Source organism: Leuresthes tenuis, unplaced genomic scaffold, assembly GCF_036924035.1.
Source record: "Leuresthes tenuis unplaced genomic scaffold, fLeuTen1.0.hap1 SCAF_4, whole genome shotgun sequence".
Lineage (NCBI taxonomy): Eukaryota > Metazoa > Chordata > Actinopteri > Atheriniformes > Atherinopsidae > Leuresthes > Leuresthes tenuis.
The window spans coordinates 25,364,730-25,378,360 of record NW_027325358.1 but is presented as its reverse complement, the minus strand read 5'-3'; the positions used below and the strand labels follow the sequence as shown (position 1 = coordinate 25,378,360).

At 43.1% G+C, this 13,631-nt stretch overlaps 1 protein-coding gene across 11 annotated transcripts in view; it reads left to right on the top strand.

Moving 5' to 3' along the window:
• The window catches only part of LOC140304668 (nuclear factor 1 X-type-like), a 110,141-nt gene that overhangs the window by 32,289 nt on the left and 64,221 nt on the right, over positions 1-13,631 (top strand). For 10 of the 11 annotated variants that reach the window (XM_072383403.1, XM_072383405.1, XM_072383406.1 and 7 more), the window contains one exon: positions 2,563-3,094. In XM_072383403.1, coding sequence (XP_072239504.1) covers positions 2,563-3,094 — 532 coding nt within the window. Of the gene's footprint in view, positions 1-903; positions 1,769-2,562; positions 3,095-13,631 lie in introns of those variants that run through there. The other variant, XM_072383404.1, reaches the window with a different exon arrangement.

Genomic DNA, 13,631 nt, shown 5'->3' with positions numbered 1-13,631 from the left:
TCCCTGTGGCAAATACCAGCTTAGCTGAAGTTGAAAGCAAGATACTAAGTTGTTTGAGAATAAAAGGGAGCTCATTGCCCGTTTTAGATAGTTCTAGTGGTCACGTGGAGTAGTAAAATGCTTAACATGCTTAGGTTGTCCTCAACTGCTTTTTCAGTGGTCCACTCGATTGTCTCTCACCCACAAATGGGATTGATCCCTGATTTAGTCACAGAAACTTTTAATGTGTTTCTGTGTCTCTGCTGTTGGGGCTCATTAAAATGGAGTGATGAAAAAAACGGAAAAAATGGAGAGAGGAGGAAGAGAAAGGGCCAGTTTGGATGTAAGTGTGCATTTTGAAACAAGAGAGCATGTTTTTGGATGGTATTTTTTGTTTGGGGGTGGGTGGGGGGGCTTTTTTCTTTCCCCCTCCTCTCTTTGTTTGTGTGGTAAATCCAGGAGCAGCTGCTGGTCTCAGGGTCTAGTGGGATTTTGGGTCTGTGTTTTCTCATGCCATCCCATGCCAAGGTGGTGTAACGCGAGCACGGAGAGAGAGAGAGAGAGGGAGAGGGGTGTTTTCTGCGGGGGGTGGATGGGGGGCTGGACGCGGCTTGAGAGCGAGCTGGTTTGTCAGGGCGGCTGTGACCACGTTAGTGACGAAGGTGCTAAGGGGATGGTGGCGTATTGGAGCTTTAGAAAGCGGCTGCTGTCTGGATGCATGTAAAATTAATATCCTCTGGACTTTGCCTTCGCACTAGATTGGAACTTGTCTATTTGGCTAATGACGTGCCTTCTGCCTGCACCACACACAGTAAACCCCCCCCCTCCCTTCTCTCCGCTACCAGCCACCAACCATCTACACCCCCACCTCTTTGCTTCTCCCTCTGCCATCCCTCTCTACCCTCCCTTTGAGCGCTGGGAGCGTGCGTATTGGCTGGGCTGTTTGAGACTCGGTGCCAAATAGGTGGGCCCTCTGCACGTTGGCACAGACTCAGTCAATGGTTAGAGACGGAAAGTGGAGAGGAAGAGAGAAAGAGAGAGCCAGAGTTGGAGAGAAAGAGGGGGAAAAAAGAAGCTGCACTCGGGTTTGCCAGCGGTCGTGCACAGTCTTCCAACATTTATTCGCTCCTCTTGTTTTGTTTTTTTTTCATCATCTTCTTCTTCTTCTTCTTCTCCTCCGTCCGCACCCCCCTTGTCCAGCTTTCTCTCTCTCCCTCTCCGTGAGTCCTGTGCAGATCAGAATTGAACCACTAGCACGTGCCGTTCTGCCACCAGTTTTTTGTTGATGTTTCTTTTTTTTTCCAACAAGATATTTCTTCGAACATATTTTTGCAAACAAAGAAGCTTTGTTTTGCTTTTTGACAAATTGATCTTTTTTTCCCGCATTATTGGCTTCGTTTCATTTCTGCACATCCAGCTCTTTTTTAAAAAAATCCTTTCAGATAGAGAGATTGCAAAACTTCTCTTCACTCTCCTTCTGCTGTACTCTTGAACAGCACCTCTTCTGCAGCTCCTGCTACAGTACCTCCTGTGTTCTTGTGCTGGTATTACACTGTGCTTACTTGGCCCGTCTCCTCACTCTCAGATTTTTTTCCCCCCTGCTGCTTTTATTGGACAGTTTCTCAGCTTCTGTTTTTTTTTTTTCCTTTTTCTTCTTTTTTTCTCAGTCTTTTGTTTTCTATTATTCACAGCAGTATTTCCGGGCTCAATAGTCAAGTTACTGCACTGGTCCTGCATTTTAATTTTCTGTGCAATCGATGGAGTGAATTTATGATGAAAGAGAGAAATGGTAACTATCGTGTCATTCCTGTTTTATTTACTTTTCTTTTCTTTTCTTATCAGTGATTGTTAACTCATTTTGAATGCAGATACAGTGAAGTTATTTCTAGGTGATTTATTATTTTTTTGTTTCTTTTTAATTGGACTGCTTTAGTGTCAGTAACTGGAATTTGGTATGTTAGATGTCTGAGAGTATCTGTTATTGTAACATATATTTCATATTTGTTTGCATCATATTCTATCAAACCCAAATATTTTACTCTTTGGAATACATCAAGTTTTCTTGATTTAATATTATAATTTGTTTTCTTGTGGTTCATGCCAGTTTACGTATATTCCTAAAACCATTTCTTATATTGATATATTCAGGCACTAATGTGACACTGTTATGAAGAAAACCCATTGAACACTTAATGTTACTCTCTCGTTTTTTCCATGTCTTACCTTAGTCTTTCAGTGTTGTGTTGTTCGATGGTTTGCAAGCGCATCCTTCAGTGTGATGTGTCCGTGTTAGAGTGGAAAGCATCCTTCCCTCTCTCTCTGTCTCTATCTCTCTTTCTTTCTGTCAGTCTCTTAGCGCCTCTCTCTCATTCACTCCCTCTGCTCACACGGAGCAGGCGCCGCTCCTCCATGCTGCGTGCCGGTGCTAACTGCCTGTCTTCTCTCTTCCCCTCCTCACCCCCACTACCTCTCTCCCCATCCTTCTCTCCCCCGTTCTCCCCCTCTCTTTCCTCTGCCTCCTCCTGCTTTCCCCCCTCCTCCCTCTCCTCTTCCACCCTCCCTCCGTCCTCCTCTCTCATCCAGGATGAATTCCACCCCTTCATCGAGGCCCTTCTGCCCCATGTCCGCGCCTTTGCCTACACCTGGTTCAACCTGCAGGCCCGCAAGCGCAAATACTTCAAGAAACACGAGAAGCGCATGTCCAAGGAGGAAGAGCGCGCAGTGAAGGATGAGCTACTCGGGGAGAAGCCAGAGATTAAGCAGAAGTGGGCCTCGCGCCTGCTGGCCAAGCTCCGCAAGGACATCCGGCCTGAGTTCCGTGAGGACTTTGTGCTTACCATCACGGGCAAAAAGCCCCCCTGCTGCGTGCTGTCCAACCCTGACCAGAAGGGCAAGATCCGTCGCATCGATTGCCTGCGCCAGGCCGACAAGGTGTGGCGGTTGGACCTGGTGATGGTCATCCTGTTCAAGGGCAGCCCCCTAGAGAGCACGGATGGAGAACGGCTGGTCAAGTCACCACAGTGCACCAACCCTGGTCTGTGCGTCCAGCCGCACCACATCGGAGTGTCTGTCAAGGAGCTGGACCTTTACCTGGCCTACTTTGTCCACACACCAGGTATGTTTTCCCCTGGATACTAGACACTATGAGAGAGGGATGCCAGCCCAAAAATAATTTACATACACTTTATGTCAAAAGTAATGTATGTATAGGTGAACACTGCAATTTGCTTTAGCGCACACACACACACACACACACACAGAGTAAGAAAAGCAGGGGCACACCTTAACACTTGTCTGTGTTACCAATAATCAAATAGAGAGGGAGTGAAAAAAAGAAATAAGTATGGATAAAGTTGTTTCATATCAAAGTGTAAATTAATGTTGTAAATTAGTTGTTAAAAAAATGTCTTTGAAAATGTCGTGTTAAACATGTTTTATTTAACGGGACTGAGTTCATTCTAAATAGCACAATGATACCTTTCAGTGAAACAAAAGGAAAATTGCTTCTTGCTTTTTTCCCACAACCCCCCCGCAACGACATGTTGTCTTTTCATATTCGTTTTTTCCCTTTCCGTGTGTGTCCCTGGTTGTGTTTTCATGACAACATAGTATCAACTGCAACAAAAATTATTTTGAGCGTGTCTTAAGGGCATGCATCCAGCTTGCTCTGGCAAGTATGAGTTCATATTTCTTAGCGAGGCAGTTGTGGCTTCATGTGAGTATGTATTTTACGTGTTTTTATAGGAAAGAATTAGACGCCACCACGTGCGCGCATGTGCGCCTGTGTGTTTGCGAGACGATCATCGCTGTGTCATACTGAGATCAATGTTGCACAAAGGAGAGTCCCTTTTCTGAAATATTGGTCAAAGTGTAGCTGCCATGATAAGGCTATTACAGTCTGGGATTGTAATTTGGCCACAGCCCAGATTGTGTGTTTTTTATGTGTGTGAGAGGGAGAGAGAGAGAGAGAGAGGGAAAGGGAGCGGAGCCGCGAGTCTCCTGCTCTCAGGCCGCAGGCTGCTGCCGCCCTCGCTGTCTGCCTGAACACTAGCACCACGTTGGACCTGGCTGCCAAACACATGCTCACACACAAACGGCAAAGCGCAAAGACAGACAGTAATGTTGCAACTACCTTTTTCACCCGTACACTCACACGCTAACACATCTGAATGAGGACATACAAATTTTTTTTCTTTCTTTCTTTCTTTCTTTTTTTAAGGGAAAGAGAAAAAAAGAAGCCGAACATCGTTTTTTTTGTCACAATTGTGTACACACACCCACACAAGTGCGCACATTCAGCCAAGAACTATCACAGATACAGTTTTATACAGCCAAACATTGTTGTATCTCAGCCACCATCATGGATACACACTCCCACACCCGGGCCAAACATCACTGTAGCCTCCAGTGCGCGTTCTCTCCGCACATGGCCAAAACACTGGTTGTGTTGTGTTTTTTTTCCCCTACACTGCAAGAAACACAGTCCCAACAGCCACACACACACACACACTCTCTCACAAAATACATTTCAAAGCCAAATCCTCCAAATACACACTACTTTGCCATTTGCTGGCTGGGTGTTCAAACAAGCTCATGACCTAATATTATCTCAGCTGGAATTTTCTGGAAAATTTCAAACAGTGACTCAGTCGGCATATATATATATACGCAGCATACCCGAGTCACTGCCTAAATACACACCATTTGCTCTCTGCTTAAGCACAACCTTTATGTTAGCCAGTAACATTTAGCCAAATGCTATCACAGCCGGCCCTCAGTGTTTCTCTTTTTGTGACACACACACACACACACAGACACGAAGTCTCGGTACAGGCCAAACACCTCCTGCAGCCCATGCCAAACCCTAGCAGCAGCTCCAGCTTCACTTTGTTAGTCTGTCTTTGGTGGTTATTAACGATAGGCAGCCTGCTGTCTGTCTCGCTGTTTCAATGATAATTCTTTATTTTTTTTCTTCTTCTTCTTCTTTTGAAAAATAGTTTCCTATTTAATTGATTTTATTTGTTTTACCGACTTGGATTGATTCCGAGACCGAGCAGCGAAGTTAAACATTTAGTTAAAACACATTTCTTCCTTTGAATTATGTCCTCAGATTTTACAAAATGATTGTATCAGCCCGAGCTCAGTTTATGTGTTTTGGAAAAAAGCTTGTTTGAAAATTGGATGATACACCAAATCTAAAAAGTTGCCTCACTTTTGGAAGGGAGATGACCGAGCTAATTTCATCAATGTTATAAAATCAATTTTAAGAAGATTCGTTAGACCTGAATTGAGAAAGCAATGCTTTCCTTCTTTTATGCTGGTTCAAGGAAAAAATTGCAGTCCGTTTTTTTTAGTGTGGTATTACTCTGCATAAGAGTCCTGTATACTTCTATAAGGGATTTAGGACTTTTTAGGTTTTAGAAAAAGAGATGTGAGTAATGTTCACTACAGCGTGATGGCTTTGAGGCTGCATTGTGAAAAGCTCCAAAAGTTTTTTTAGTTTTCTGTCGGTGCTCTTACACTGCTGCACGCACACGCCCAAACTGTAAACGTGTCCTCGTTCGACATTGTCAGCTGTTCGGTTTGTTGCGGTGCATTTGTGGCCAAAGTACTTTGGTTTACAGCAGTACAGTAAAACACATTGCTGCCTGCTGCCCATTCATAATGTCGATTCACTGTGCGCGCTCTCTTATCTTATCTGACTAACACAGTCTGCCGCGGCACTTTTATCTTCTTCCAAAGAGCCGGTGCTCAATTTAAGTCGTGGTTTGAGAGACACTTCAGGAGTCTACGGACAGACAGGAGGGTGAAGGCAAGGATGCAAATGTTGCATTGGGTTGTCACTGCTCCCACACTTGGCTCTCATTTACTTTTAACTTGCATATTTTTGAATAAAGAGGTACGACAGCCCGCCTTCATCCATCACTCTGATCTGTTGCAGTGACGTGTGGTTGTGTTTTTTAGCCACTTTTGCAAACTGAATGACAAGATGTGCTCATTATTGGTTTTTGTTTGGTTTGCGTTGTGTCAGTCTTTAGCATCTCTGTCTTCTGCGCTCCTCTTTGATCCCGTACACACTTTTGTTTTGTCTCCTTAAACATCACCCTCATTGTTGCTCTCACAGAGGTAAAGCCTCCGCTGATCTCTTTTGTTTATATTGTAGGAGACACAGAGAGAGAGTGAGGCAGAGAGAGCATGTTGGAAAGGAGCGGAGGCTACAATAGTGATTGTTCTGTTTGGCAGCACCAGAGCCCCGTTGGTGTGGGAAGAGGAGAAAGACGTCTTGTGCTTTGTTTATGACAGAGTGGCAAAAGCTGCCACGGGGAATCTCTGGGCTTGCCGTTAGGCTTTTGAGACTGTTCTGCAGCCAGCCTGCCTTTGAGATCCTCTCCGTTACAGAGTGTAACACACCGCAGCCGTTACAGAACGAACCACAACACCATAGCACAGAACTCTTCTCCCCTTGATTCTCCCCAGATTTAACCACACTTTGGGCATTGCAACTGAAGTATTGCCAAAGAATTAAGGAAAAGGAAAAAGTCACTGTGGTGCAGTTGAGTGAGTGGTGTATTTTTAGTGGTTTATTAGAAGTGAGAGACTGGTATTCTATAATAGAGATAATGATTTCTTGGCTCAAAATCCCAAGAACACCACACACTGGCAGGGTCCCTTAGGTAACCCATGAATGGAGTGTGTTGAACTGGCTTATTTGAGTACTTATTCAGATAGGATTCTCTCTTCTGCAAGTCTGACTACCGTGTAGGTGGCACCACTTTCAAACCATCTGAAGAGAAATTATTTAGCGGCTTCTCATAGTGTTCAGAGGACTCTTTGATTTACAATCTTTGTGCTGTTTTATATTAAACTCAGCACATTTCTGATTTATTCAAGGTTGGAAAAATAAAAGATAAAAAAAAAGAAAAACATGTCAGGTCCAAAGTTAGCTCACTGCGCTTACTCATAGTTTGGACCTTATTCTTCTTGCTTTTTTTCTTTTTTTTTCCTTCTCTTTGTACGCCGTAAGTGTGATCATGAAAAGATGTTTCAAATGTGTTTCCAATCAAAAGTGCCGTACAGGAAATTTGCAGTCACTCTGAGGGAGGTGTGAAATGTGCTCGCTTTGCCATTTTTGCAATGACCGCTCCACAGTGCCAGATCCCGCCTCCGCCTCACTATAGCAGTAGTAATGCCTTGGACAGCGCTGTGAGAAAGCCCTGAGAACCCCTGGTGCTGTGGCCGGGCCCCGGCCAACTTGCTGACCACAGCAAGGCTTCACAAATAAAACCCCTCCTGCATTCATCATTGAGGAAAACTCGATTTATGGGTCTGCAAAATGGAGGGTGAATGTGGGAGAAAGAAGAGAAATACAGTTTTAGGAAAGGAAGAGAATGAAAAAAAAAAGAAAGGGAGGAGAATCTGGGCTGACGTGATAATGACTTACAATGTAGTTGACAGGATGCTCTGATAGATTCCACAGGTTCCCACTGCTCAGTTTTTTTTTTCCCTTTGAAAATAATCTGTTGTTAATTACCTCCTGGTCTCTTCTCAGGCTCCCATGACACCCCAGTCGTTGACTGAACTGTCCTTGTGTGCAAGTGTTTCTTTCAGTGTGAGCAGGGCCTAGGGTGACCCTCAGCAGCGAAGTTTTGATTAAATGAAATCTTGACACTCAGGGAGTCTGTCAGGTCGGGGGCTTTTGTATTGTGTGGTGGGAACAGGGCCCACATCGGCTAAGAAAAGCTCTCCACATGCGGGGAAGCTTTGGCATCAGCAAATGTTTACTGATAGCTTTCGTTTAAACGGGTCTGTCTTTCTGTCTGGCATCAGGAACACATAGATATAGCTGCGTATAAAATTTAAAGGGTTAAGATTCAGGGACAGCCCCGTCACGTTAGAGAGGGAGTGTTCTCACACTATTCTTGGCCTCAGAAAAAAGTGCATTTGGATAGCTATTGGTATCAGGCTAGCCAAAGCCCTGTTGTGTGCTCATTTGCTTGAAAACATGTACACACACAGACACACACAGCTAAGATTGGGCTGTCGCAGACGCACGTAGACTGATCCAGAACCGCAGGGTCTGCCCTTATCTCACGAGACCACGATGACAAGCACACTCGAAGAGAAAAAAAACAAGAGGGAGGGGAGTCAAAGACAATATTGTCATGTTTGGTCTCCCATTAAATTGACCAGTGAACACTGGCATGGCTCCTTGATACAGCTCCTTTGCTCTAGAAAGAGCTCCCTGCCTTTTTGCTTTTCACACGATGACCATAAGCCTCCATTTCCTTGGCGGCGTCTGACTCGGGAGAGACTAAAAGCCATGAACATTTCTGGTCTACTCACATCTGTTTCCTTTTGTGTGAAGAGTTTCAGCGTTGGGAGATATGCAGTAAATAGATTATTCCAGTGACACTGAGAGGCCATCTCTGTGGTGGAACAGACAAATAAGGCAGTTTGCGCTGTTTGATTCTTCTCTCAGCTGAGTTCTCTGAATGAACTCAGCTGAGAGATTTTATTTTATTTTTTTATTTTACCCACAACGGAAAGCATGCGTTTAAAAAGCAGCACAGGTAGAAAAACACAACAGTCGTTTTTTAACGTCATATTCTGTGTTTTTTTATGATGAAAGACTCATTTTATCCCACCATTAATTTACCTGCCACATGTTTTTCCTCATGGTTCACTTGTGTCCTGCTTTAATGGAGGACTCATTGTAAATTAAAACTATGATTTTGTGTGATAATATGCAGTTAAATGGAAGCCGTGCAAATATGACATATGAAGTGAATTTATTTTGAAAAATACAATAATGCAAGACATTATTACTGTTTTTCCATGATAATATTTAGTATTTTAGAGTGCTATTTTTATGAATCCATGGTATTTCTTTTTCTTTTTAGTCTCAAGAAAAAACAGGTGTTTTCACACACTCTGAACTTCTGTCTGATAGCAACTGTTGAGATTTTTATTGCTCATTAAAACACATTAATGATTGTCTAATAAAATGAGGTGTAGGCGAGCGCGATTATTTTAAAAAAATTTTTACAAAAAAAGACACTCTCTACTTGAGCTGAGTATGCTTTTTAACCTTTTTTATTTGGAAAAAAACCCACCTAAAATGCGTAAACGGAGAAAGGAAAAAAAAGAGAGAGAAAGGCAAAAAAGGAAAGAAAAGAAAGAGGTTAGTGAGAAAACAGAGAGTCAGAAGCATTGAGGGGGAGGTATTGTCTGTATTAATACTGTGTCTTCCCAGCGCCGGGTCTCTTTTCAGGCTTTTGTAGTGGCGCCAACCATGAAATGCGTCTGTCCCCAAAAACCATATACCCACTCAGGAGGGTTTCCCGACCTCAGAGAGAAAGAGAGGAGGAGAAGGAGCAGGAGAAAGAGTGCAATGGGCAACGCTCACTCCCAGGCAGGCCAGCCAGAAAGGAGGCAGAGCCAGAGAAGACGGCTTATTCACCGGGCTACACTCACAGCGAGGCCCTGGCAAAGGCTGTTGAGTCTGCCTAATGGTGCTATTCAGCACCTCACAGCCATAGTCAAGCTAAGATAAGTGTCACAATGCTGTTCTTAATGTTCAAAGCCCTCCAACTTTTATTTGTTGTTTTTACTCAGTTTTTCCCATCGCGCTGCGTTTTATCGTCTGTGGCTTAGCTGAGTTTGTTCTGTTGAATGAAAAGTTGGATCAACAGTGATTTCGGAAAAAAAAAATCTTAAAATAACGTATTTTATTTTCCACATTGGGTTAAAGAATAACGAAATTATTATGTGGGCGAGTTTAACACAGCAAAGGAGTCTGATGTTGAAAGTGAGAGGAGTTGTGTCGGCGGCCGTTTTTGGCACGATGATATCTCTCCGTACGGAAGGCGCCAAATTTTCATACTCAGTGCCTGCCAACCTCCTCCCTCTGATCCTCTCTTTCTTTTCATTTCTTTTCTTTCCTTCTCTTGTTCCCCTTTTCTTTTATTCCTCTTTAGGGTTCAAATGAATGCCCTCCCCTAGCCTCATTAGCACCCTGGACTCCTATTTGCAGCTACAGAAAAATGTATAATAACTTGTTAGCACAAACATTCTCGCACTTAATGGGACCATTTTTCTCTCTTTTTTTTTTCTTTTTTTGTGAGAGCAGGCCATCGTGGGCTGTGAACCCTGGCTTTAATGCTTTCCAGTTTTTTTTTTCCGATTCAACACCCAAATGTTAGTTTAATCTAGTGCGAGGCAATGTTTTGCCACCAGCCGTTGGGTCGATATGTATCCCTCTAAATACTGATATTCTGCCTTTTTTTTGTCTTTTTAAATTCCATTTTTTAATCACCCAGTGTGTTTTAACTTTTCAAAGTGAAACACTTTTTATTCCAAGCATTATTATATGGGCCGTGAAGCTTGATTTAGTTTAGTTTAGTTTGTTCTTCATTTTGTATAAGCTGAGGGCTTTTACTTTATGAGATTTTCAGACCATTTCGTTCAACCACTAATTTGACGACTTATTTCTTTCTGTTTAAGACATTTTCACATCATCAGTCAGTTTCTCTCATCACGCCGACTCCTCCTCATTGAGCAAAATCCTTCATAAAAAAAAGCATCATTTGGTGTTCTTTACACCGTGAGATGGTGGAGAGCAGAATGGGGGGTGGGGTTGGGCTTGGGCGGGGGGGCTAGCTGAGAAGCACAACAGAATGCACAGAATCAAATTTGGCATGCGTCTGTGTAAGCGAGTAAGCCTCAAATCAGTTTGGACACAGATCTAGGACAGTAGAGGGAGAAAAGAAAGCGGGATGAAACGCGATAGGGAGCGACATGGGATTGAGAGTGGGGATAGTGTGTATGTTTTGGATGAATGCGTTGTGTAAGGAGTGTGTTGTTTGGTGGAAGTTTAGATGAAGGGGACTGGTTCAGTTTGGTGGGTGTTTGGTAGAGTGTCCCTCAATGATGACTTGAAAAACAGGAGAATGGAGTTGCAGTAAACAAGGCTCTGCACTTCATCAAAAGACTCCATTCATCTGTGAGCAGGAGAGTCTCTCTTTTCTCTGAGGAGACAGAGAGAGGAGCCCTCTGACGAGAGGACAGTGCTCGTCTAGATAACAGGATGAATTTGGAGTGGAAAGGCGTTAGAGTGTGTGAGTTCGTTTGTGTTTGTTTGTTCGTGAAGGTTTTGCAGAGCAGGTGGGAGATGGACACAGTCTCAATGCATAGAGTAAGGTGGGGGCACCATCTATATGTACTTTCAGTAGAGTTTTCAGGAGAATCGATGAATAGCAAATGAATATATGCACTTCTATCCCACTTCTATGCCACTTCAATAAGAATTGCAGAAAAAGAGGGTGCCACAAGATTTAATTTAAAAGAGGAATACTTTAAACTAAGGAACACAATGTACGAATAAATGATAGAAAGCCTGGTGACAGGTAGCACAGGGGAAAATAAAAGTGAAGACTTTAGAAAACTGAAGAACTCGTATTACAACTATGTGCTTTTGGAAGAATTCCTATTACAGTCCTGTGAGCATTTCTAAAGCTGTGCGATTTCTGTATGTCCTCATTTATTCGCTAAGCTTTGGCTGAACCTGTTTCCATTGCACCTAACTACGGTCCATTTACCTATTTTACATATACTGAGCAGTGTTTCTCTTTGTTTTAAAGATTTTCTATTTCCACCCAGTTGTTGAAAATCAGCACAATAACAGCTAGACGGAAATACAACAGCAGGTTTTGTTGTTATTACTGCCACAAAATCAGGGAGGGATATTATTCTGTAGGGTTCTAATTGTGAGCTAAGCCAGTGACTGTGTATGTCTGTGTGTCTTGTATAAAATAGTGCAAGTACAGTGCTTCTGTGCACGTACGTGAGAGTGCATATGTGCGTATATTTGTGCCTGCTCAATATACATGGATATTTTTTCCAGAGCAATGCTCTGCTTTGAATGATTTACAGAACTATGAGCCAAGCAGCAGGTTTTTACAGAGAAGTTCAAGTTTGGAAGGAGCAGAGACTTGGGATCTTAGGGATACCATGGTGGACAGGCAACAGTGAGAAGCTCAGTATCATTCACTGTCTCAGCTGTTTGTTACTCAGCTCCTCAGTCTGTCAGCAAAGGCAGTGAAGTGTAAACTCAGTGCTGAAAAGTCGCTTGATGCATTTTCCATCATGAAAACTTATTAATTAAGAAAAGATGTTTTTTTTTTCAATTCAGAGATCAGGGTTAAGTAATCTAAAACCACTTAGTGAGAAGCCTGGAGAGTGGTGTCATTCAAAACGTTCAGTTTAGCTGTTTGATTGTGCTATACTTGAGTGTGAATGATAACGGCTCGTACTCCTTTTAACCTGACTGTAATCATTTATGAGCTCATTTTGTTTATAGCAGTGGCCTTGTAGGGTCGAATGTAAGTGCATTTGTCAGATTGTAACTTGACTGATCTGACAGCTGAGCTTCATACTTTTCAATTACAACTTTTAAGTAAGTAGATGACAGCCAATACATTGACGTTGCCTCATTTAGAAGCCTTTTGTGTCGGTAACTGCACCTTCCTCCACACTCTCTCAATTACTCTGCTGCTGTTAGCTTATCAGTGATATTATTTCAATGTGTTTCCATTCATATATCACTGTCTACACAGGTCTTTTTTTTCAAATTTGATGCCCTTTGAAGCTCAGGATTGATTTTTAGGGTTGCCATGGCAATCAGGAACCCCCTTTCACTTCCTCTGTCCTCTGCTTTGCTACCCCAAAATCCCCCTCCCCAGTCCACCGCCTGTTCCCCTCACGTTTTTTGGACCCAAATTCGGCTGCCGCCATGGCAACCCAGGCTCCCAGGGAACCTTGTTTGGGTACAATCCAAGCTGCCTCCAGGGTGGTGCTGGCTGGCGTTGTCTGCGTCAATGGGCTGCCACCGTGGCAGGTTGCTACGACAAGGCCAGCCTGGTTTTGGCCTTCCGCAGTGGGAGTGCTAGCTTGCTGTCTTCCGTTAACTAACTACTAGTTAACATGACCTGCCATATCCGGTGACATTAGCCGAAGCTTCCACAACTTCAGGCCTCGGCAATGCAACACAGGCTGAGCAGGGGAAGCATTTCACCAGTGCGCATATTGATGTGGCATGGCTGGGTGCCCAGTGCTGCCTCCCACATGAAAGAAAACTGGAGAGAGAGATGAGAGAATGAGAGGGAGGAAGGCCTCAGAGAGATGCATTTTCAATGTATAATATATGAGTGTATATGTTTTTTAAACAATGCCCTTTCTCCTGTGGTGTGTATATTTCATCTGCTTCTATTTGGATTTGTATGTCTTCAAAAATGTGTTTACAGTATTATTAGAATGCATGATTACGACATGAGCTGAATGAATGATTGACTTATACCGTCAGTGGACCTGCAGAAACAAGAAATTAAGTCAAAACATTGTCTTTTTTTTTGTTGGCTTTTTTCCAACAAGACGTTTTACTTTTATTCATCTCGCGCACAGCTTTGTGTGAAAGCAAATGTATGATCATCTGCTTTAGAGTTTAGTTACAAACAAAACAATGGGGTGACACAGAGGTGATCCCTCATAGTGATAAGGACGAAAACGTAATTGCGATCCTGAAAATGTGCGTTTTCGTATCTATTTACACGTTTTCCTGAAACCATAGACATCCTGCAACACTGCAGGCATATTAT